Here is a 24,264-nt window from a genome sequence, read left to right on the forward strand (position 1 = left end):
ATGACGAACAATAATTTGATCTATTTATTAATCGATAATGTCAATATTATAACCGTTTGGATACTGAATTTTATTCACTTTAATGTGGCACCTGCACAAAATGTTTGGGGGTCACCAAAATTAGTTTATCTGTTGCTGGTGACCCCTGAAAGTAAATTAGACAACCCGTGGCTATAATTGGAACAAATTTCACTGGAAGTGATCAAATTTCAATGCCCAGATAAAGCTCAAGTAGCAGAGATAGGCAATCTAAAGTACCTACAGTGTAGGTACCTACAATGTGCACTTGTCAAGCACTTTTCAACCTCAAGACCCAGAAATCGTATAAATTCTACTTTCCACTCATTCGTGCCACATTCACTTCTAATCAACAACAAGAATCATGAAGGTTCTTCTAGTCTTAGCCCTCTGTGCGTTTTTGGGTACCACCCAAGGTAATACTTTATTTCTACTTAAAATTTTTCTTAAAAATTGATTTTTTTCTTTGAATTTCTCATTAGGACGTAGTCTGGATACAAAAATAGTTGGTGGATATGAAGCAGCACCTGGTCAGTTCACCTACCAAGTATCCCTGCAACGTGACGTGGACCATTACCATTTCTGTGGTGGTACCATCATATCTTCCAAAACCGTCGTGACTGCAGCCCACTGTAAAGTGGATTATGTTGAGTTGCCTAACATGCGCGTAATGGCAGGCGCAATCAACATCCACGATCCCAACGCTCAACGCCATGTTGTTTCCCAGTTCATCATCCATCCGGAATACAATTCTTCATTAATTACTTCAGATATTGCTGTGGTAATCATCGAGGACACGTTTGAGTTCAACGATTTGGTTCAACCAATCAATTTGGTCAATCGTATTGTTCCTCCTTATGAAGGTGGTGTGGTTACCAGTGGATGGGGATATACCGAATATCCTTACCCACCTTCTGGTGCCCCAGTTGACCTGAAGTACCTTCCTGTTAACATAATCAGTGATGATGAATGCGCGCCTTTTTCCTATTACCTCGAAGGAAAAATCTGTACCCTTCACTCAAAGGGTAATGGCGTCTGCTCAGGAGATTCAGGTGGTCCCCTGGTCAGCAGTAACAGGGAGTTAGTAGGTGTGACCTCATCAGCATTCCTCTGCGCCACCGGAAAACCGGATTTCTTTACCGATGTCTACGTGTTCAAGAGTTTCGTTGAGCAAAATATGCAATAAGCAATAGAGAACCTTATCACATAGTATCTAAAGTGTGTTTTTTAATCACTTTTTACATTCCTCGCCATGTTTACCCAGTGATAATCAAAAAGCGGCGTGACACCCGAAATTGTGCGTTTTAAACAATATTATCGCTAATCAGAAGCGAGCAGTTCCTTTCTCCGATCAGATGTCGAAGTGATAACCTGAGATAATGGCGCGTGCGATTCCATCTTTTGTTTTAGTTGCAACGGTCGCCATCTTGTCTAGTATTGCGCCATGTGGTAAGTATAAGTGTAGCCTACGATTTCCCTCACAAAACTAATAGATATCTATCCGTAAGATGGCGGGGTGATACAAAATGGTGGAAAATCACGACCGCCAAGAGTCGTTGGAGGATATAATGCCACCGAAGGACAATTTAAATACGTCGCATCCTTGCAAGTCTTCAATAAGTTACATTATTGTGGTGGTGCCATTATTTCACATCGTACAATCCTCACAGCTGCACATTGTGCGAAAAACTATGATGTATACGCCATGATTGGTAGTATATACTATCAGGACTACACTGCAAAACGGTACCACGTCAAGGAGTTTATAAAACATGAAGATTTTGATCCTGTGACCTTGAATTATGACATTGCTTTGGCAATACTCAATGAAAGCATAGATTTTGACGATGATGTCGAACCGATTCCTTTGGTAACAAGAAAATCCCACGTGGGGGAAAGAATGGTCCTTAGCGGATGGGGATATACAAACACCCCGCCCCCAGCACAGGTCCCACCCAATCAGATGCAATGGATGCAGACAAATGTAGTGACTGAAAGTATCTGTGACGATTTCCATCCGGATGTTGACACGAATGTTTGTGTGTTTGAATCGAAAGATCATGGAATCTGTTCGGGGGATTCCGGGGGACCATTGGTCAATGGCGACGGGGAATTGGTGGGGGTTATATCCGCCGGATATGCGTGCGCGTTGGGTTATCCTGACAGCTGTACAGATGTTTATATGTTAAAGGATTGGATTATTAAACATAGTGTCTGATAAGTTGACCTTCATTTGCCTCAACTAGTATTTCCCTCCACCATTTTGCTTTGTGTGTAACAGCTGCACATGAAGCACGAAACCAGTTGTTGTTAGTGTCTCGATACTTACGCACGCCATAGAATATAGAATAAATTAATCTAACATTAAATTAACGCGTATTTAATTAATTAATCAATAATCAATGTGATAATGTGATAATTTCCATGTTTTCGCATAATTTCCCAGTGATGCACTATAAATGATAAATAAAACGCTTGAACTTTGCGCGTTGTGAATAAAATTAGAACGAAGCATCAAGTCACGTAGAACTAATCGGGAATAATCAATTGTACGCATCAACACGCACATTTAATTAATCATCCATTTTGCTGACAATAATGAGGGAATGCGAGAAATGTGCGACATGTGTGAGGTTTGGAATGAGTCAAATCCTGCGTCGAACAAAGCGTGGCGATGATAAAAAATACGTACGAGTAGTACACATTTAATTTGAATAAAACGCGAGCGACAGACGCAAGTGTAAAGTGTGAGCGCGCGCGTTTCCTAAATCAATGTTTTGTGCGTTATTTAACAGTTTGAAAGGTCAGATTGTGTGCTTTGGCATGATGAAGCACTTTGGAAATGTCGAAACAATTGTGATGTTTATTCTGTGTTTAAATTTAGTACACAAAAACAATGGTAACTCAAAAAACTTAGAATTTTGTTGTTTTTTGTGGGAAATAATTGGTTTATTTGTAGGAATACCAAAGGAGGCATTCATGAGTGATAAATTTATAGTTGGACGCATTGCAGAATTGGAGGATTTTCCTTTCATGGCGTCTTTGAGGATCAAATCGGTGCATTATTGCGCGTCGACGATTATTCACCCGAAATGGGCCATTACTGCAGCGCAATGCTACCAAATGTATAAATAACTCAACTATTTATAATCTTTTACGTCCTGAATCAGTTAAACTTTAATTTTTCCTTTAAAAAAACCATTTTAACGTTTTTAAAACTAAAAAAATTCTTTAATTTACAGAGTGCCATTTTCTGACTACACAATTGTCTCATCCACACAACAATTAAACTACAATTCTGGTCTGGAACACAAAGTAATCAATATAACTCTAAGTCCAGATGGGGATTTGGCTCTGCTTGAAATCGCAGACACTTTTAAAGAAACCCCAGCGATTCTAACGAAAAACATGCTTGGAAACTTTGAATTGGGAATAATCGTTGGCTGGGGTTTCACTGCAACGCCAGGAACTACTCCAAAAGACCTCCGAATGGTTTACCTTCGAATAATGCAGGATTCAGAGTGTAATGTTAGATATAATGATTACAAACCTAAAGCTGGTTTGATTTGCATGATGCCAAAGTCAAAACATCTCGGGATTTGTACAGGAGATGTTGGTGCACCGTTAGTAGCGAATGGAAAAGTGTATGCTGTGGCTGCATGGCGAAAAAACTGTCTGGACAATGGTCCTGAAGTATTTTATAGTTTACCTTATCGATACCAGTGGATAACCAGTGTGATTATGTGATACATGACAAATTTGTGATTTGTACAAAGACTATTCTATTTAATAATTGGAATTATATATTTTACTGACTCAACATTACATAAAAACAGGTATGATAACTTAACTGAAGAGTTTTTTATATGTAGCTTTGTCTTCTTCGGTTTTTTGCTTTACGAGATCCTCTAATGTTTCAAGTTCTTTCTTAACTATTGAAGAAATGCTAGGATCAAGGGTTAGGGCACGATTGAAGTCTTCACGGGCGAGATCAGGATTCCAGGCACCTACGTGTCCTTTCCCACGTCGAAAAAGTGCTTTTACATTATCTAAAGTTTAAAAAAATGATTTTAACCTCAATTATTGTTATGAAAGCAAAATATTTGATTAGTTATTGCCATACCTGGTTCAGTTTTTAAGACTGTAGTACAATGTTCAATGACAGCATAAAAATCACCCTCAAACAGTTTGCATTGTGCAAAATTCAACAAATATGGAACTTGTTGTTTTGATATTGTGGTCCATTCAGTATCATGCGGCTTCTCCCTACATGCAAAAATTTTATTTAAAAATTATGAAATATTTATTGTGATTTGCATACTTTAGTTGTAATTGTTCAAGCATTCCAATTGCTTGTGCATAATGCTCAGCTGCTTTGCTATAATTCTTGTTTTTGAATTCATTATTACCCATTTCCTTCAACTTTGGAATTCTTTCTATTCTTTCATCTTCACTCATCTGCCAAGTTTCCTTCTGATAGTCCTCAGGTTGCAGCACCTCCACCAATTCTAGAATAAACTCCAGATCACATGGTTCTTTCATAAGCTCATTCAAATCCTCATAGCCTAAACCAGATTGTTGAATGCCCAGGGCACAAGTGTGTGTTGTTTCATGCTTGTGTAAATGAACATCTCTGAGTGTTTTTGCCACAAATGGATATTGGGAGACTAACTAAAAACCATAAAATTTAATAAATATAAAGTTTAACATGTTATTATGATGTGCAACTCACAGATTTGTCAATTGTAAACTGTGCAACTTCATTTAATGCTAGTTTCTTTATGATTGCCTCCCAGACTTCCATTTTGAATTTTTTACCCAGCACCAGCTCCATGGGATCCCCATGGCCTATCTTTCTAGAATCGTCTAGAAGGGTTCGTTCCGGGTTGCATTTCCGTGTTTGATAGTGAAACTTGACCTAGAGTAATGAATGAATGGATGAATAATAATGTTTCTGGTTTGTTTTTGGATGATTACTTGCCTTTGTGCCGTTTTGAAAGTGTACTTGCTTCGTACCAGCGTGCAAGACTTTCTTGATGACTAGTTCTTTATCTTGGCTCATTGTTAAGCTGGGTTATTAATTAACTACGGACTAATAAATGTAATAAACTTGTACAAATTGACTGGAATTGATCGTGTTTGAAAGTCAGCTGCTCATGACGTGCCTGACGTCAGAAATGTCAATAATGCTTTCAGAATGGATTCATTTATTATTTAAATAATAATTTATACTAAAGGAGCTAACTAGGAAAATAACAATTGAAATGTTACTTATGCTTTATGAATAAAGAGTTCTTGTTTCTTGAACTTTTTTTTTTAATTTATGTTATTTCCAAACATCGTGCTTATTTTCTTGGTTAGAAATAAACAAGTTGTCTTCACGTTTATTTTTTGTTAACAAAATGAGTGATTATCGTGATAATAAGAAAAGAAAGCAGTACTATGGTCTGAAATATACAAAACGAGCTCGAACAGCAGTAGAAGCAGGCTTGAAAGGATTCCTCTGCAGTTGCAATGGCCACGAAAAAGAATGCGTCAAAGAATCTTACAATATCCTCAATAAATTCGCTGATATTCTCTACAAGCCACAAAATGTCCCATCCACCAACGAAAAAGACATTGAAGATGACCTCTCTTCGGAAATCGCCAGTTTAAAGAAGGAATTTCGCTTCAATTTGATGGAATCAGGAGCAAAAAATCTACTTTTCATCAAAACTTCTGTTGAAGACCCTGTAGCTTTAGCAACAACGATTGTTAAAGATGTTCAGGAGCAAAATAATCCTCAGACTAGATTTCTAGTCAGGCTGGTTCCAATTCAACAGACTTGTAAAGCATTCATGGAGGATATCACTGCTGCCAGTAAATTATTACTGGATACACATTTACCATCCAATAAGACGTTTTCTATTGTTTATAATCATAGAAATAATAACAATTTAAACAAGGAGAAGGTTATTCAAGAGGTGGCTGCAGTTGCAGACAGTTTTAAAAGGGATAACAAGGTGAATCTGAAACAACCTGATGTTTGTATTATCATTGAGGTGATTAAGAATATTGTTTTCTTGAGTGTTGTGCCTGATTATGTTAAGTATAAAAAGTTTAATTTGTTGACTGGCACAGTACAAAATCAGGAAAAGAGTGAAAATAATTCAGTTTCAACAGAAAACAAAGGTGATGATGTTAAAACTGAAAATGTTGATACACATGAAGTAAAAACAGATGAAGTTGATGTTAAAACAGAATAAAAACATACTTTTCATGATTTATTTATTGTTTTTATTATTAAAAAGTTTATTTTAGGTAAAAATAAGTTTAAATAAACTTGTCTTAGATAGGCAACCAAATATACAATAATAACCTACAATACAACACGCGTTCTCTTGCTATATTCGAATTACGTCGCAAGATTTATTAGTGATTTATTAAATAAAATTAGTAACAATGGTGCGTCGACAAAACAATCAACTACCAGACAACCTCCCACAACTACAGAATTTAATCAAGCGTGACCCCCAGTCCTATCATGAAGAATTCACTCAACAATTACAACATTTCAACAACACAGTGGAAGTCTTCGAACTCAACCCAGAACAACAAAATAAATCCCTTGATGAGCTTGCTATGTTCATGGCACAGGTAGCACAGTGTTACCCAACGGAACTACAAGATTTCCCACAAAAACTTATAAATTTATTAGAAAAACACAACACTGTCTTGGAAAACAGCATGAGGATGACTTTCTGCCGAGCATTAATCCTCCTCAGAAACAAAAACCTCCTTGCCCCCACAGATCTTCTAGAATTATTCTTCAAACTCCTGAGATGTCAGGACAAAGCCCTCAGGAGTTTCCTAGAGCAACACATTGTCACAGACATCAAAAACCTGAATTCCAAACATAAAAATGTGAAACTCAACACAACTCTTCAAAATTTCATGTTTACCATGCTCAAGGACACAAATTCAAGAGCAGCCAAGATGTCGCTTGATATTATGATTGATCTCTACAAGAAGAACGTCTGGAACGACGCAAAAACAGTCAATGTCATTGCCACAGCTTGTTTTTCAAAAATCATCAAAGTACAAGTCGCTGCATTGAAATTCTTCCTTGGAAAGGACCCAGACGAGAAGGATTCCGACGATGATGACTCCGATAAAGAAATAGACCCCCGCGAAGTGATGATGGCGAATAAAGTCAACAAAAAAACCCGCAAACGCGAGAAACAACTCGTGAAAGTCAAGAAAGGAGTGAAAAAACAACAGAAAAAGAAATCCAACGCAGTTAGCTTCAATTTCTCCGCATTACAACTCGTGCATGATCCACAGGGAATGGCAGAGAAATTATTTAAACAATTAGAAACATCCACGAAAAGATTCGAAGTGAAATTAATGACTTTGGATGTTATTTCCAGATTGATCGGCTTGCATGATTTATTCCTGTTTAATTTCTATCCGTATTTGCAAAGATTTTTCCAACCACATCAACAGGAAGTCACGAGGATATTACAGTTCACTGCGCAGGCGTGTCACGAGTTGGTTCCACCCGATGTGATTGAACCCGTGCTGAAAACAATCGCGAATAATTTCGTCACTGAGAGAAACTCCAGTGATGTTATGGCGATTGGTTTGAATGCTATCAAGGAGATATCATCAAGGACTCCGTTGGCTATGAGTGAAGACTTAGCGCAGGATTTAGCCATGTATAAAACTTACAAGGATAGGTCGGTTATGATGGCGGCCAGGTCGCTGATTCAATTGTTTAGACATGTAAGGCCTGAATTATTACATAAAAGAGATAGAGGTAGGCCTAATGAAGCAGCTGAAGAGTTAGAGAAGTTGGAATATGGTCAGGTTAATGCTAAAGACTTTATTTCGGGTGCGGAGGTGTTAATGAAGGAAACACACGATGAAATTGAGATTGATTCGGATTCTGCGTCGGATGATGAAGAATGGGTTGATATTAAACATTCTTCTGATGAAGAAGATGATCAGGAAGATAATTCAGATGAAGAAATTGATGATGATGAAGATATAGATGAGGAAAGTGATGAAGAAGGTGAAGAAGTTGATTCTTCGCCTAAGAAACCGAAGTTAAAAGGTAAAGAACGCAAGGTTTTATCGAAAAAGATAAAAACCGAGCAGGCACAACAGGTTTCCATTGGTAGATTATTAACTGATGAAGATTTCAAGAGGATTGATATAGCTAATGCTAAGAAACAAGTAACAACTGCTTCTAAAGGTATAAAACGTAAGCTGGAAGAAGAAAACGCTAAGAAAGATCCGAGTGGGTTGGTAAAACTCGGTGATATTGAGAATATCTACAAGAAACGTAAACATGATAAGCAAGCGCGTATTGAAGCAGTGCGTGCGGGTCAAACCGATCGCGAAAAGTTTGGTTATAAAGATGGCCGTCAGAATGAGCATTGTTCGAAGACAAATCGTGAAAAGAGGAAGACTAAAGCTTATCAGATGATTAGGCATAAAGCTAAGGGTAAAGTAAAGCGCAGTTTTAAGGATAAACAAATTGCGCTGAGGAATCACTTGACAAAGTTGAAGAAAATGCGTTAATTTTACATAAAATAATAATTAAAAAAATTATGTAAGTCGAAATGAATTGAATTGTATTGTATTGAGGAATAAAGTGGATTTATAGTATAATGCGTTATCTGTAGATACTTATAAATAAAAAGACACTACGTGATTAATAAAGTGTCTCGTCTAGGAGTTAAATAATTATAGGTTTTTCTCTAGAGATGTGTATAATTCCAGAACATGAAAGCGGAAGCTTGGATAATCAGTAAATTCGATGATAATGTTTGCATAATTCAGAGATGCACTTGAGTTGAGTACATTGTTGTAGATTGTGATGTTTTCGGTGCTTTTTTTCGAATATCTATTCCGGAATTTGTAAAAATAGCGACAATTCATATTAATTTGGTGATTTTGATCGGAATTACCTTGTTAGAGTTTGGAACTTGATAAGAAACATGTAGTTCATTGAAAAAATGCGCAGTTTGGGTTTTTTGAGGAAGTGTACATTTATTTTTGAAGGTTATGTCATTTAACCTATTTTATTTGCTACAAAACACATGAAAAATTGTAAATTGTGGGTTAAAAACACAAAATTTGCATTTTTTGGAACTGGAAAAGGTTTCTATTATGTTTTAGAAGTTATAATCACTTCATAACAGCATTTTATAGATTCTGGACACACAAAACAAGCAAATTTTGTAATTTTTGCGCATTTAAAACGTTTTGTTTCAATTCTTCTTTATCATACCGAAGAAAACACATTATTAGGTTTTTAATTTGCTCAAGAGAAGTAATAATACGTTTTCTTGATGAAATAAACATTTGTTTTTGCTTTTTAAGCAATTTAAACCATTTTATTTGCTACAAAACACATGAAAAATGATAAATTTTAGGTTAAAGACACAAAATTAGCATTTTTTGAAACTGGAAAAGGTTTCTAATAAGTTTTAGAAGTTATAATCAGTTCAAAATAGTATTTTACAGAATTTACACACACAAAACACTCAATTTTCATATATTTTTTACCATTTTAATGCATTTATTGAAAATTTTCCTTGTTAAATCGAAAAAATATCATTTTGTGTGCTTAATTTAGTCAAAACGAATAATTCTGTAATATTTTTGATAACATGTACATTTCTTTTTGCATATAATGCAATTTAAACTAGTTTATTCACTACAAAACATAAAATTGCATTTTAAAAGCAAATTATTTGCACTTTTTGTAACTTATAAAGCTTTCTAATATATTTTACACACTAAAATCACTCCATAAGAGTATTTTCTAGATTCTAAACCCACAAAACAAAAGAATTTCGTAGTTTTTACTATTTTATTGCGTTTTTTACTACTTTTAGCTATAAAACCGAAAAAAACTCAATCGCTGTATATAATTCCGTCCAGAAGAGTAATTCTATCGCCTTTTTTATGCGTTGTATACTCGAACCAGTCCACACGTTAATCGTAATCAACTACGTGCCCGATTACATTGAAACAATTAAAACGGCTTAAATTTATTGCCGTGACTAACATTTGTCATCGAACACTCGCTCGTTCGGTGCAATCCATCCCCCCTGTAGGGAATTGAACGCGTCACATGCATACGGCGAAGGAAACGCAAGCAAAAAATTCAAATAAAGATAAAATGTTTCATTTATTTCGATGTATCGACCTGCTTCTACTCTAGCAAACAGTGCAACAGCTACTGACAAATTAGATACCTACATACTGCTAGTCATATAACGTCAAACTCCCAACTTCAAGTTCGACTTCGCTTTCATTTCCAGTATACACACACGTTTAATTCAGTAATTCAGTGCAAGTTGTGCGCTCCACAAAGCGTGTGTTGATTCACCATCGTTTAAGGTTATGAGGAAATTGTTCAAAGTTTAATTTATTCTGTTAGAACTTCTCAAGATGGGAATGTTTAACATCAACAAGAAGTTGTGGCCCATGAAGGCACATTACTTCCTCTGGAATGCTGGTAATTCATCAAAATTATCAAACATTAAACATTCATTGTGTAATCCTTTTGTTTTATATTCAGGAACTGCTCCTGTGACACCCTTCCTGACAGTTTATGCAAAACAACTGGGATTTTCTAGTTTTATTGTGGGGATTATCTATACAATTTTACCAATTTGTGGAATGATTGCGAGGCCTATGTTTGGAGCAGTTGCAGATAGATACAAGTGTCAAAAGAGGATCTTTTTGATGAATCAACTGCTTACTGCTGTTATGTTTCTGGCAATTCTTTACATTCCTGAAACTACAACTGTGAGCAGGGCACACTTTGCTTGCCACTCGAGTGAGAGTGTTTTTGATGTTTGCTGGAATAATCGGACACATAGACATGCAGATAGGAATTTATTTCAATTGGAACAATTGGAGGATGCACATTTGATTGGTGATACTACTAATTGTGAGGTAAGAATAGCAAGAATTGCGGTATTGACTGGAAAAGTGCATTTTTGACAGTTTTTTTGCTTTTAACATGCATTTTATAAATGCAAATTTATTATAGACTATGATAAGTAGATTCTGAAGCGTTGATTTTTACTGTTTTACTGTGTTTTTTACTTATTTTGGCTGTAAAACCTACAAAAATCATTTTGTATGTTTAATTGCATATTATTTTGAGGTTAGAATAGGAAAATAGCGTCATTACATAGGAAAACACCTCATTTGGTCGGTTTTTCGGTTTTTTTATTTTAATATTCATTACATATATGCAAATGAATCATAAACAATGATAAGTTGATTATGAAGCATTGATTTTAAGTAAATATTGCATAAATATAGGAAAACTAACCTAACAAATCCATAAAATCAAAATGACGCATTAACCTCAACATTTAACAAACATTTCCCTTCTTAACTGATTACTAACCAATAAATTATTACTATTTCCAGCTGAATTGTCCCCTAAATGACAAAATGTGGTACACAGTAAAATCCTGGTGGAACTACAGTGACCAATCCGGCTTGAACTTAAAATTCAACGCACATATCCCCATAGACAAAGCCGAACAATTCACAGAAGACTGCATCATCTTCAAAATCTCAAACATAACCCTACCTAACCAAAAAACACTGGTCCCAAGATGTCCGGCGAAAGACAACGCAATTTCTTCATTTTGCGACATCAAATGCGACTCGCAGTACCTCAACTCACTAGTACCACGTCAAGTTGTCGACGACAACGTGATCATCGGCTCGTATCAATTCTGGTTGTTCGTTACCTTCATGATACTGGCATGGATAGGCCAAGCTGTAGTCATCAGCGTGTCCGACACAATCTGCTTTGAATTACTCGGTGATAAACCAAGCAAATACGGCAATCAACGGTGTTTTGGTTCACTGGGATGGGGAATCTGTGCGGTTATTACTGGACTCATCGTGGACGCCACCAGCGAGGATGATAACAAATCAAATTACACTTATGCGTTTTATTTGGGCTTCACGATGATTCTCTTGGACTTTTTGGTGTCATTTAGACTAAAGGTAAATAAGGTTTCTGTAATTTTTGCATTTTTATATGATTTTTAATGATTTAATCATTGTTTGATGATTTTTTTGTTTCCAGACTGAGCAAACAAATGTTTCCGTCAATATCCTCCGTGATGTGAGTCAATTGTTAACGGATGTACGCGTGTGTGTATTCATCCTCTGGTGTATATTCATCGGGATGTGTACTGGATTGATTTGGAACTTCCTCTTTTGGTTCATTGAAGAAGACCTAGGCGGACGCAGCCACACCTGGATTAAAACACTAGAGGGCATTGTGATGGCAATTCAATGCTTGGGTGGAGAACTACCTCTTTTTTTCCTCTCCGGTTGGATTGTGCGCAAAATCGGCCATGTTAACTGCATGACTTTCATTTTGTTAGCGATGGGATTGCGTTTCATTCTCTATTCTCTACTCAGTGATCCGTGGTGGATTCTTCCTATTGAATTCTTCAATGGGATCACTTTTGGATTGTTTTATGCTTGTATGGCGTCGTATGCTAGTATCATTGCTCCACCGGGGACTGAAACTACAATGCAGGTTACTAGTTATTAACCAAACTTTACATAACCTAAAATATTAAATTTTTGTAATTTTTTTGTTTGTTTTATGTGTTTTAGGGATTGGTGGGTGCAGTGTTTGAAGGAATAGGAGCGTCCATTGGTAGTTTTGTCGGCGGATACATGTTTGAAGAGTACTCTGGTAAAATCACATACCGGATATTCGGGATTGTTTCATTGGTGCTCTGTCTCGTGCACTTCGGTGTACAGCTGCTGATTAAACGCGCTCATAAAGGTGAGAAGAATAATGTTGAGAATGATGCACCTCGATAGTGTTCACACACTCTGTTGCACTTTGTTGCAAAACTGTTGCGACGTTGTTTGTGTTTTGAGGCTTTTGACATGGTGAACGGGGAAAACTAGGTATATTGAATTACACTGGGTAATTATTAATAATTTTCTGAGTAATTCATTAATTGTTAGTTATTTTTATGGAATTTATTAATATTTTGACGGTTTTTAACACTTTTAAAGCGGTTTTGGCGTGTTTCTTTAATTTAATTGGCAGTAACTTAATAACAAAATTATTTTTTAACAATTTAAGGGTTTTATCACTTCATAATTAAGCTGTGTATAAATTTTGTACGTTATAACATCGTAAATAATTTTAAAACATTGATTTCTAGTAGATTTGTGGTGCTAAACATGAAATTATAACAAAATAAGCAGTAAAAACTTTAATTGGCTATGAATTTATCAATAATTAAGTTTATTTATTAAAAAATTTAAATTTTGGTGCAAATTACAGAAGTTTTTCCGACAAATTTTGAAAAAAGTATGAAAAATGGCCAAAAAACAAAAAAATATAAATTAAAACAGTTTGATTGGTATAAATTATTATTCCAAGGATAATTTTACGGTTAATAAGTTGCTATAATCATAGCATGTTGAATTTTACCTGTGCAGCCTGGTGTAAAACCAATTTGAAAGTTTGACACTATTTGCATTTCACTATAATTCAACCGTGCATTTATAAACATGTTTTTGATGTTATGCGCAAGTTTCTGTAATTGTTTTATAACAAAACATGTGATAATTGTTATAATTTTCCAAAAAAAAGTATAAAACATGCCTTATGAGGCGCCATTTTGTACAATTGCTCAAAATTGAGGTTAAACTAATCGAATAAATTCGAATCACTTGTTAACCATTGAAAACAGGCACAAACACAAAACCCACAAGCGTGTGTATCTTTATTAGCGCTAATAACCGAGGACAATCACATCACTTGACTTCTCCGTCCTCGTGTAATTGAAATTTATTGCTGTAGATTACTGTGCATACTGTACTAATTCATTTTTTTTGTATATTGCTACACATTGTGACTTTTGTGTGCTCTTCTTGCTTGCTGTTGACATTTGTTGCTTGTTGACTTAGTTGTAGTTTGTAGATTTGTATTAACTTGCATGATTTTAGGCGATCTGGGCACTTACCGTCCGCCTGATGACACCTTCGAGCCGTTCGTCGACGATGAACAGTCGCAGGAGCTAAAACTCGTCCGATAAACTGCATGATTGTGCAATCAATCAATGTACTTACCGACCTCAACGTTGAATTTAGAGAATTTAGTCTAGTCATGCCAAAATCAACTCCCGAAATATTTCGATTCTTATACTCACTAAGTGTGGTGTGACACTACTGGCACTGGAACATGGATCAAACTGACTAGACACTACCGTCTGTGCCTTGGTGATTCGTGATCTTATCATCAACACGAGTCGAATTAATGTTATTTATTGCATGGGATTATATTCCCGATACCGTGGAGCAGGAGGAACGAATTGCAAGTGAAAGTAAAATGCATTGCATTGTGTTATTAAGTCTAACTTGCATGATTAGAGCACGCCGTTTGTGAGATTTGGTTTTTATTTACTTGGCTTGTGTATCTAAATCTTTACAAACCCTATGATATATCTTTATTAGATTAGATTCTACAGTCATAAATCAATCTGAACTTTGTTCTAAGCTCGTTCGGCATTCCTTTTGTACTTTTACGAATATATTTATGTACGTTAGTCATGAATTAAGCTAAATTTTTGTTCGAAACAATTTAGTTTTGTAGTTTACAGCGAATATAAGTTGTTATTTCTTAGTTTTTATTGACTATTTTGTGTTTTGTATTGTTTTGGTGCTATTATGTTTGTTATTATTTGTTGTTATGGATAATAAATGACTACAATGTCGATGAAATATGATAGTAAAACAAGTTGAGATAAAAATTAAACATTTGTAAGTAATTTACACTTTGATATTGATATTGCCATCTACTGACGATAAATATAACTAATATTTATCAATTTAACGAGTTTTACACTTGCTTTAACCGTTAATTTGTGAAAAACGTGTTTGTTTAATGTTATTCATAATTACAACAATCATCATAATATTTACAACCAAAAATTATTTTTATTTCGTCATAAACAAGTAATAAACAAGAAATTATGATTATTTACGCTAAAGTACGCAATGACTTTGTGTTATATTATTACACAATCATAATTTATATAATTTGAGATATTATTTTGCTTATTTATAGATCTTTACAATGATTATTACGTAAAAATTTAATAAAAACAAAATAATCTTTTCTTTAGTTGTTAGGCAACCCTTCGTACAATGAATGAATTTGTTCTGATTTTCTGATTCAAAACCAATACAAAACCCTGGAAAATGGAAGTAATATTTGTCCAAAACGGACAAATACTTTATTTATTCATATTTGCAACTATTAATGCGTTTAAATTAAACAAAAACAAAATAATCCATTTTTAATTTGATAGGCAACCCTCTTTACAACATATGATTTTGTTCCCTCTCACTATACAAAACCGTGAAAGGTGGAAGTGATGTTCCTACAAAACGTACAAAAACATCGATTACCGCAAAGCGCAAAATGTGCATGGTGTAACAGTAAACATGAAACACAAATCCAAGGCGCCAAGTCTCAGTCGCGATAAATCGCTGGGCGCGCGCGTACGTATCCCGCGAATGACTAGTAATAATTACAAACCCATCAAAATAATGACTTTGATGAATTAGTGTGGGCTGATTTATTGTGTGAATCAAAACTGCTGACAGGCGGCAAGAAAATGGTGCAGGTTCTTAGCAAATTGAGCCCTATAACAGTCACATGCAAGCAGTATGTGCACCCTTGGTCAGACAGCTGTGCAAAGGCCACAACAGGGTTGTATCTCTATGCAATTGTGGATTCACTTCGCATTTATGCAACTGTATACTGTGTAAGTTCATTTGAGCACATTGTGATAAAGGATCAATAGTCCAATCATTGATAATTGTGCAATCAATTGTTGAAGAAGTTATTAATACATTTTTCTTTGTTGTAGCTTGCATTGTTGATGAGAGGAAAAGTTCCAAAGTTGGAGGATATCAAAAAAACCATCAAAGGCATTCTCAGATCCACTGCTTTCCTCAGTTTTAATGCTTTTGGCTATTCAGGATCATTATGTACACTCAGGTAATAACAATTATGATTTTATACTTTGATCTCATCATGAAAAACATAATTATGCTCATAAAGTTGCATAAATCATGATAATCATGCACAAAATGGCGTCTGGACATAATTTAGATGAAGTAATGTTGCATTTTTATAGATATCTTATGGGCCACTACAATATTTTGACAATCTCAGGAATTCCTGCATTCATTGCAAGTGTGATGGCGATTTTAATCGAGCGTCCGTCCCGCCGTCCACTTCTTGCACTGTATGTGACCAACATCGCCACGGAAACCGTGTGGAAGATGATGGTCACACGCAACATGGTGAGGAACATTCCAAAGGGCGAGATTGCGATTTTTGCCGGGAGTTTAGCATTCCTAATGACATTTTTCAAAGCTGGGTATCACAAAAGCGCCAGCAGCGAGCATCCCGATACTATATTTAGCATTTTAAAGTGAGTATGCATTTGAATTTCAAATTCACGTTACGCATACTTGAGAATTAAGTATGGATCAGATAAAAATTTATGGGGAATCACTGATAATACATAAAAATACCTCAAAACACTTGATGTTCTAAGGATTATTACAATCATTTATTGTTTTAGATTTGTTTTTGGTCCGCATGAAGAAAAAGATTATGCTGCACGTTCATCACAAGCGAATAGCATTCATCGCGCGGAGGATAATGAGCAGGAAGCGTCCCGCTTGAATCGGTCGTGGAGCTACCAAAAAAAGAGCAGCAGCACGCTGTACAATCTAGTCATGCAAGCGCTGAAGCTGTATAAGCGATTTGTCTACAAGATCAAGTGTTATTATAGGCACTCGGCTTGTCCGCATCCGTTCAGCTGCGTTTATTACACTCTGCAGGTAAGCGTAAAACAGATTCATAAGTGTTTGTTTATATATCTAATTTGCGTTTACGAGAGACGGGCATTTAGCACGTCATTTATGTTCGGCATAAATAGGTCGTTAAAAGTTCACAAAAGTGATGTGCATGTGATTTGCATGTTTATGATAACTTGTCAAACTGCACCACGTGGTGATTACGTATTTTATCTATTAAGTATCTGTTTTATCGTGTGTTTATTATCAGACTTAAAAATAGCAAAGATATCAGTATTAATACTTGAGATTTTGCTATTGTTTTCGTAATTATATTCAAAACACATGGAGTGTTTATGGATTATATTAAATTTCTCGTTATAATGTGTAACGACGAAAAATATTTTCATTTCTAGCAGTTATGAGCTAGAATATTTTGTTCAAAGACATGACATCGATGGTAACATTTGAAATATTGTTGTAATTATGATCCCAACATCCCTACAAATTGCAATGCAAATTTCTATAACTTAAGCACGATTTTTCAGCTAATTTGTTGGGGTGCACGTTGCGTTTCTAGAAAATCATTTAAACATAACACAAGTGAATACAACTGAGCACAGCGGAATTCATATTTAGACTTCAGGAAATATTTACAGGCATTTTTACAAGAGTAATTGAGTTTTTAACCAGTTTACAAAAGATTAAACAGATGCCGATCCACGCAAAATCCCTTTATTTGAGGTTATAAACTGTAAAATCCGTTTCCAAAAATCCATTTTGTATTATTTTCTTTTGTTACAGAGAAGTACAAAATTGTTTTCAATTGGTCTTGGTTTCCAAATGGGTCTACAACTAATATTCAACCTGAAAACAATCTTAAAATCACCAAAGTCCATTTCCAGCATTCTCTTCAGACAGAAGAACTTAAACATCGCCATGTTTCTTGGTGGTTCCTCGGGTCTATTTACAGTGAGTACCTATATACAACTAAGACTGTAAATTTAATCTTCATATGTTTATTTTAATTGTTTTTTCTTCTTTTCCTAGGCAATAATGTGTTTGTTACGAAGAATAACAAATCAAGATTCCGCCCTACACGCATTCCCAGCCGGATTAATCGCTGGGCTTGCGTTTAATAAATATCCAGACAACACCATAGCTTTGTATGTTTTCTGGAAACTATTACAGATAACATACAATCTTGGTGTGGATAAAGGATACCTGCCGAATGTGCCTGGTTTCATTGTGTTCCTTTACAGTCTGAGCACCGCCATTTTGTTTCACGCTGGGCTCGTTGAACCGCTGACATTACGGACTAGTTATTGGAAGTTTTTGCATTCCATTTCAGGCGGAAGGTAATTAATATTAAAATAAAAAAAAATATTTCATTGTTTTTACAATAATTTTCCTTTAGAATATCCATAATGGATCGGAAAGCAATGGATGTCTGGGGCCTGGACACATCCGGAGCTCTCCAGCAAGTAATGCAACGAACCAAGTCGAAACCAGTGTTGCGCTACTTCCTAGTCGAGTAGCACAACCAAAACCATGGTAATATTAACGCGCGAGCACAAAATCAGTCTTATTACGGGAGTATAATTCGGTTGTTAACTTGTAATCGTGGTGTGGTGGTTTAGTAGGGGTTGGTAATGCGTAAGTAGTCAATGTACACGTTACACTGTAATTTAGTTACCTTTATTGTGTGTGATTGTCAGAAAAAAGAGAGTGAAATAACTCATGGATAGTCATGAGCCATCGACATTTATTATATGCTCTTAATAAGCATAGAAATAGTAACATTTGCGACGAATTATTGTTAATATTAAACTGGTACGGTGATAATTTAAGTGCTCTTGACGATGTTTTTCAACTTTAGTCGGCACGCTCCTAGTCCTTGCACATTCGTAGCATGTACATGTGAATGTTATATCAATAATCGGAATGCACATTGTATGCAAATGTAAGTGTTTTTTTAAATTAAACGATGAAATGGGTTTAGGCTGTCCATTGTGGGGGAATGACTCCAAGTGCACATGATTCAAACATGCTCGTATCTGAAAATCAAAATGGCGGATAAAAACATGTTAATTTAGAGTGTAGCCTCTTTATAACGACATCAAAAAATAAAAAATATCAAATATTGGGCTTTTACGCGGTCTGGCATCTGTTTAATCATTTCTAAACTGGTTATAAACTTAATTATTCTTGTAAAAATGCCGATAAATATTTCCTGAAGTCTAAATATGAATTCTGCGTCGTTCAGTTGTATTCACTTGTGTTATGTTTAAATGATTTTCTAGTAACGCAACGTGCACCCCAACAAATTAGCTGAAAAATCGTGCTTAAGTTATAGAAATTTGCATTGCAATTTGTGGGGATGTTGGGATCATAATCACAACAGTATTTCAAATGTTACCATCGATGTCATGTCTTTGAAAAAATATTCTAGCTCAGAATTGCAAGAAATGAAAATATTTTTCATCGTTACACAGAGAAATTAATATAAACCAACCAAACTGTGCAAATTTCGTTGTTCAAAAGAGGCTACACTGTAATATATTAACAACTTACCGGAAACTATCTTCCAACGTTTATTACTGGTATCTTCCACTGGTGTATTAACGACTGATTGTTCAGAAGTGTCCATATAATCGGAGCCATTAAGTTCTTCATACATGGAATCCAAAAATGTCTGAACTTTTGTTTCGTAATCCATGTGTTCTTGTTGAATTTTCAAAGAATCTTCCATTTCATCACCTGGATAAGTCACCGCACGTCTATTTAACTCTTTAACAAAGCTGGACACATCATCTATGTCCATTAAAATAAGAAAACTAAAACATTTCATATTATAATTAATTTGAAATTAATAATAACACACAAACATACTTATTAATGAAATATTTCCTAAACTGTTCAGGAACAGTAACAAACAGCAATTGTTTCAACTTTTTGATCGCCTTCACCGTTTGTTTATGCAAATGTTTAAACGGAATACCACTGGTACTGCTACTTGATTGAATATCAACATCAGAAGTAGTTTTCTTCTTGTTAGACTTAAGCATTCCTTTAAAAATCTCGTCAAGCCACAGGGCAACACCAACGCGTACATCAGTTGTTTCTTTTTCATCCCCACACAAATAAAACAACTCTTTTAATAAATGCGGGAGTTTATTGTGCTTTTCAATTAAAGTTATCAAGTTAGCAAGGTTGTAATAAGTCGCAGTTGCATTATTCTTTTTATCTAAAATAATTTCACCTTAAAACACATAAAAAACAAAAAAATATTAACATTTTACTTACCAATGAGTGTGTTTGGATGAACAGTATAAAAATGACTATGAATTATCTCATCAATACATTTATCCCACTCATAATCACAGAGATAAGTCAACTGTGACTCTAATAAATAAATAATCGCCTTGGGATACTCATCAAGTTGACCCTCAGCATCAACTAGTTCCAGTTTATTCTGTATAAACTCATCATAGCACAAATTCTTTGCATCATACTCAAATACATTGCAATATAAACCCATCAACTGATGGACATCTAATGAACATGAACCCATTTTTGCTTCCACAGTATTAACACCACTGATGATGTTATCAGACATAGTGGCAAGTTCAGGATGCCAGTAGGTTGTCTCCAACCATTTGAAACTCTCTTTCAGTGCCAAGTTTAGAAGTGAAATGCTTGGTAACTTTTGACTGTGTGCGAAATCATGTCTAATGCTGATAATCCAATCAGGAATACAATTATCTCGCGCAGTACGAGTGAAACTGTTAACTTGCGCGCGATGAGCTACGCAAATGTTAAGAAAACGCATTATACTTGATGCACAAAGTATTTGATACTGTCTCTCGGTTAAATTCTCTTTTTCAATCAAAATTGCTTCGAGAATGCATAATGTGCCTTCTACTCCGCTTGGAAGGTGAGTCGTACGCATTTGCCATGTAGTTATCGTGTCTAATCCGCGTTTCTGATCGTCTTTCGTTGAGTTTTTGGAGAAAATTAATTGATATACGTTTTGCCATTCCGCACTAAAATGGATGAAGGTTAACAATGTTTTTTGAAGAAAAAATAGGTTTAAGTGAATGAAAATGATACTTACGTGTTGTACCATGGTACAATTGAGTACCCTTTGTATTTCTGGGTGCTTGACATAGTCACATTAATTAATTATATTAAGTTTTTAAACAATTTTGAAGATCGCACGTGTAGTGTTTATTTCAGAAACTTTAAATTTAATTTCATAGATGGCGCTACAATGTCAAATATAAGATTAATAATAATTTTAATAAAAACAAATTTAACTGAATAAAAATAATATTTACAGATTTTATTATTGTACAAATAAATACTATTTGTATTTCTGTGTGTTTTATATAATTACATTCATTTGAAAAACAATTTTAAGCTAACTTATATTTTGCATTTTTAAAACTACAAATTATGATCGATAGATGGCGCTGCAATGTCGAATAAGTTGCATGAAATCAGATAACGCGTCCATATCGGTCAAAAATATTGCAGATCGTTGTTTGTTTGCATTCCGCACAATCGGTCGTGGAATGTTGAGGCCGCGTGTTGTGAATTTAAGAACCGTGAGAAACAATTAGTGCAAGTGCCAATTAAGCAGTATCCGACCATCGGGAACAAGGTAGGAATTCAAACAATCATTTAGTCTCGTTTTACAGTTTTATTAGGTACACAAAATTTACAAATAACTAATTCGAATTATCAAGATAATTGTGTGTATTGTGTTTGTGTAATGAGTTTTGTTTCGTGTTTTTTTTGACTATAAATCCCATATTCGTATCGTAAATGTCGTATGCATGAATACAAAGTTGCACATTTATGCAATGCGCGGTTTACAGACAACTAGAGAAAACAAAACGCCTCACAAATATTGAATTTATCTTTCGGTGCGATTGCAACGGTCATTCGATAAGTGTAACCGACGCCACCTTGAACGAGGACTTGAACTGAATATTGCTACGACACGTTTATGCTTCCTCGCAAGTAGAGAGTATTATTAACATGTGATATGTTTGAACAACAAACACTAAATTGTAAATTGTAAGTACGTCGTTACCATCATCTACAGTTTACTTTTATTTTTTTATTTTTGCGTTAATATTAAACATTCGAAACACTAAGTAATAGATTATGACATGTTTGGCTTTAAGTTTCTGCGCGTTACAATATGGCGGCTTCCGCTTCACCCTCTGCATTCACATCTTGTGTATTATTATGCAGCCCAATATACGCTTAGCTATCGCTAGTGATTTAATACACAATATAATAATGGAATATTTATAATGGTAATTAAATACATATTATAATTATAATACTGTACATATCATTGTTATACTAAGAGACATTGTTATACTCGCTCATTCGTTCCGTGTTGATAAAGATTTCAAGTGGTTTTTGAAGCGAAAATTCGGCGCATTCAGCAATTCATGCATACACACTAAAGATTAAATAAAATAAATAACTTAAATTCGTATATAAACAATGACCATCCATTAATTTGTGAGATTTTGTTTGAAAAGTCGAAAAATTTCAGGGTTTTGTTTATGTATATAAAAAAGCTGTACAAAATAATATAGGTTATGGTACAAAACGACGAGTAGGGTTAGTTAACCTGAACAAAACGCACTTAAGTCGGCTGAAACGCTTGATATACTGATATAGTGATAGAAATAAATCACAGGGCATTAGTTAAGTCACCAATGCTAATGTACTAATATGGCAACAATGAAGCAACATGAATATGTCTGCTTTTTAGTTTAAGTTTTGATGATTTTGTTTCGATTTCGATTCTTTTTCTTGATTATATATCGTTTAACTGCTCATCTCACTCTGTAGGTGAGTTGTGAGTGTGTTTAGAAGTGTTGGTTTGCGTTGTTTGTTCTATTTTCTGTTTGTTTACTTTCGGTTGTAGTTGGTATTTCTTAGTTGTTTTTGCATTCGCGCGTTCGACGACGGAAGCGCCGCATGCGCTGGTCCCACGTCTCCTGCCATTCGATGACGATGGACCGCTGTGTCACGCCGAGCTTATCAGTGATGATTCCGGTTGGCGAGTCGTCTTTTTCTCTTCCCAAAATTAAGTACGATCTAGAACAATCATAATTTGAGTTGAAAGTAAAAATTTAGGTAAAAATTTTAATTTTCGCGAAAATTTTGTTGAAATTTTGAAGATTTTATGAAAATGGCGGATTTTTCGATGTTCAAATTGATAATAATTGTTGATAATGTAATTATCAACCGTCTGGTAGAAGGATTTTAGTAGATATTTGTATTCTGTTGGTTTAAAACATGAAAAAGTAAGAAAAAACCTAGTTTTTATTCAGATTTTCGACTTTATCACTCTTGAAACATGAATATCTCAAAAAATATAGTTCTGAATACTTTCAAATTGATAGTAGTTGTTGATAATGTTATTGTCTACAGTCTGCAATAGCTGAAAATGGTATTATATGGCCTAATCCGTCATAAACTAGCCGAAAACTTCGTTTTTGCGACTAATTTGAGCATTTTCCGTTCTTAAAACACTAATATTTCAAAAACTACATTTCCGATCATTTTAAAATTGTTAACAGGTATTGTTAATGATAGTATCTGATATCTGCTGTAGTCTAAATTCATATTATTTATTTTAATCAGTCAAAAAGTAACAAAAAACCTCAATTTTGCGCCCGAATTGAGCATTTTTTACTTAAAAACACAAATATCTCGAAAAATATTCCTCAAATCTTCTAAAAAATTATTTTGAGAGTTAAATATGGTCCAGTACTTACTTGTTCAGTTTGATTTTGGGACATTTACATGCCAGATCCGAAACGGGCACGACGAGAACCATGGTGCCTTTTCGGATGCGCGAGTCGCGGCTTTTCTTGTAGATGGACTTGACGTTGACCATGAACTTCACCCAGCCCTTGGTGTGTTCGTCCTCGCCGTCCACTGGGCTTAGGATTTGTGCCATGATTGCTACACACGCATCAACAAAATTAAATTTCATTTCATTTCATTCTCTTCTCAATTAACTCAAAAAAAAAAATATTCTACAACAAAATCATTACCGTAGTCCCTTTTGCAGTACTTTTTTTGATTGAGTCGTCTTGTAGCGGCCTTGCACTTTCCACATGCTGTAACAAATCAAGCACAGGTAATAATCAACACTACTTAATACGTAACTATTATTAGTTTACGACTGGCAGCGTTAAAATGCAACTGAAGATGATAAAAAAAGCAGCGAAATCCTCGAAATTCATTCCTAAGCTTATTACCAATCGTCCATCATAATTACGATGATGAATACGCCATTTTACGAGAAATAACTCACGAGCGCGG

General features: G+C 35.0%; 9 protein-coding genes and 1 long non-coding RNA gene across 13 annotated transcripts in view; 7 read left to right on the plus strand and 3 right to left on the minus strand.

Annotated features, from left to right (window-relative positions):
* The first annotated feature begins 59 nt into the window (after window positions 1–59).
* Window positions 60–1,230, plus strand: LOC135794514 (chymotrypsin-2-like). The gene is made up of 2 exons (XM_065305823.1): window positions 60–434; window positions 501–1,230. Exons 1-2 carry the CDS (start codon window positions 383–385, stop codon window positions 1,202–1,204), a joined length of 756 nt encoding a protein of 251 aa, XP_065161895.1. The 5' UTR covers window positions 60–382; the 3' UTR covers window positions 1,205–1,230.
* Window positions 1,231–1,272: 42 nt separating this feature from the next.
* LOC135794510 (chymotrypsin-2-like) lies at window positions 1,273–3,868 on the plus strand. Of its 2 annotated transcripts, XM_065305820.1 has the most exons (4): window positions 1,273–1,467; window positions 1,527–2,917; window positions 2,978–3,143; window positions 3,261–3,868. In XM_065305820.1, exons 1-2 carry the CDS (start codon window positions 1,398–1,400, stop codon window positions 2,234–2,236), a joined length of 780 nt encoding a protein of 259 aa, XP_065161892.1. In that variant the 5' UTR covers window positions 1,273–1,397; the 3' UTR covers window positions 2,237–2,917; window positions 2,978–3,143; window positions 3,261–3,868. The 2 variants fall into 2 exon arrangements, with proteins under 2 accessions (XP_065161892.1, XP_065161891.1); XM_065305819.1 differs by lacking the exon at window positions 1,273–1,467 and having other exon boundaries at window positions 2,235–2,917.
* On the minus strand, window positions 3,799–5,278 carry LOC135794508 (AH receptor-interacting protein). Its single transcript, XM_065305817.1, has 5 exons — window positions 5,000–5,278; window positions 4,751–4,936; window positions 4,340–4,689; window positions 4,142–4,284; window positions 3,799–4,067 (listed from the first exon to the last, which is right to left on the minus strand). Exons 1-5 carry the CDS (start codon window positions 5,078–5,080, stop codon window positions 3,865–3,867), a joined length of 963 nt encoding a protein of 320 aa, XP_065161889.1. The 5' UTR covers window positions 5,081–5,278; the 3' UTR covers window positions 3,799–3,864.
* A 63-nt stretch (window positions 5,279–5,341) lies between these two features.
* LOC135794509 (THUMP domain-containing protein 1) lies at window positions 5,342–6,284 on the plus strand. Its single transcript, XM_065305818.1, has one exon. It carries the CDS (start codon window positions 5,421–5,423, stop codon window positions 6,261–6,263), a length of 843 nt encoding a protein of 280 aa, XP_065161890.1. The 5' UTR covers window positions 5,342–5,420; the 3' UTR covers window positions 6,264–6,284.
* Window positions 6,285–6,369: 85 nt separating this feature from the next.
* Mys45A (SDA1 domain containing protein Mys45A) lies at window positions 6,370–8,673 on the plus strand. The gene has a single exon (XM_065305151.1). The coding sequence runs from the start codon at window positions 6,460–6,462 to the stop codon at window positions 8,581–8,583; it is 2,124 nt and encodes a 707-aa protein (XP_065161223.1). The 5' UTR covers window positions 6,370–6,459; the 3' UTR covers window positions 8,584–8,673.
* Window positions 8,674–10,220: 1,547 nt separating this feature from the next.
* On the plus strand, window positions 10,221–14,821 carry Sugb (Sugar baby). 2 transcript variants are annotated; one of them, XR_010548727.1, is made up of 6 exons: window positions 10,221–10,531; window positions 10,595–10,974; window positions 11,461–12,051; window positions 12,134–12,595; window positions 12,676–13,975; window positions 14,032–14,821. XR_010548727.1 is itself a non-coding variant. In XM_065304945.1 (6 exons), exons 1-6 carry the CDS (start codon window positions 10,465–10,467, stop codon window positions 14,118–14,120), a joined length of 1,764 nt encoding a protein of 587 aa, XP_065161017.1. In that variant the 5' UTR covers window positions 10,223–10,464; the 3' UTR covers window positions 14,121–14,821. The 2 variants fall into 2 exon arrangements, 1 of the variants encoding a protein (XP_065161017.1); XM_065304945.1 differs by having other exon boundaries at window positions 10,223–10,531; window positions 12,676–12,850.
* A 619-nt stretch (window positions 14,822–15,440) lies between these two features.
* LOC135793728 (transmembrane protein 135-like) lies at window positions 15,441–18,896 on the plus strand. The gene is made up of 7 exons (XM_065304792.1): window positions 15,441–15,854; window positions 15,960–16,090; window positions 16,230–16,529; window positions 16,683–16,944; window positions 17,704–17,871; window positions 17,950–18,257; window positions 18,317–18,896. Exons 1-7 carry the CDS (start codon window positions 15,705–15,707, stop codon window positions 18,435–18,437), a joined length of 1,440 nt encoding a protein of 479 aa, XP_065160864.1. The 5' UTR covers window positions 15,441–15,704; the 3' UTR covers window positions 18,438–18,896.
* Window positions 18,582–21,147, minus strand: LOC135793727 (uncharacterized). The gene is made up of 5 exons (XM_065304790.1): window positions 21,017–21,147; window positions 20,206–20,945; window positions 19,792–20,146; window positions 19,474–19,736; window positions 18,582–18,956 (listed from the first exon to the last, which is right to left on the minus strand). The coding sequence occupies exons 1-5, from the start codon at window positions 21,067–21,069 to the stop codon at window positions 18,898–18,900; spliced, it is 1,470 nt and encodes a 489-aa protein (XP_065160862.1). The 5' UTR covers window positions 21,070–21,147; the 3' UTR covers window positions 18,582–18,897.
* Window positions 21,148–21,459: 312 nt separating this feature from the next.
* The window catches only part of LOC135794059 (uncharacterized), a 36,643-nt gene continuing 33,838 nt past the window's right edge, over window positions 21,460–24,264 (plus strand). The window contains exon 1 of the long non-coding RNA XR_010548780.1: window positions 21,460–21,565. This is a non-coding gene — a long non-coding RNA (uncharacterized lncRNA). The remainder of the gene's footprint in view (window positions 21,566–24,264) is intronic.
* Window positions 21,585–24,264, minus strand: part of LOC135794057 (netrin-1-like) — a 69,632-nt gene continuing 66,952 nt past the window's right edge. Inside the window, exons 5-7 of one of the 2 annotated variants that reach the window (XM_065305190.1) lie at window positions 23,994–24,059; window positions 23,712–23,901; window positions 21,585–23,028 (exon numbers count right to left, since the gene is read on the minus strand). In XM_065305190.1, the coding sequence (XP_065161262.1) occupies window positions 22,866–23,028; window positions 23,712–23,901; window positions 23,994–24,059 (419 nt within the window). In that variant the 3' untranslated portion in view covers window positions 21,585–22,865. The remainder of the gene's footprint in view (window positions 23,029–23,711; window positions 23,902–23,993; window positions 24,060–24,264) is intronic. The other variant, XM_065305191.1, reaches the window with a different exon arrangement.

Source organism: Atheta coriaria, unplaced genomic scaffold, assembly GCF_025399875.1.
Source record: "Atheta coriaria isolate IRGN ID8LTWV9N9 unplaced genomic scaffold, Caltech_Dcor_3.1 hic_scaffold_6_pilon, whole genome shotgun sequence".
Taxonomy (NCBI): Eukaryota; Metazoa; Arthropoda; class Insecta; order Coleoptera; family Staphylinidae; genus Dalotia; species Dalotia coriaria.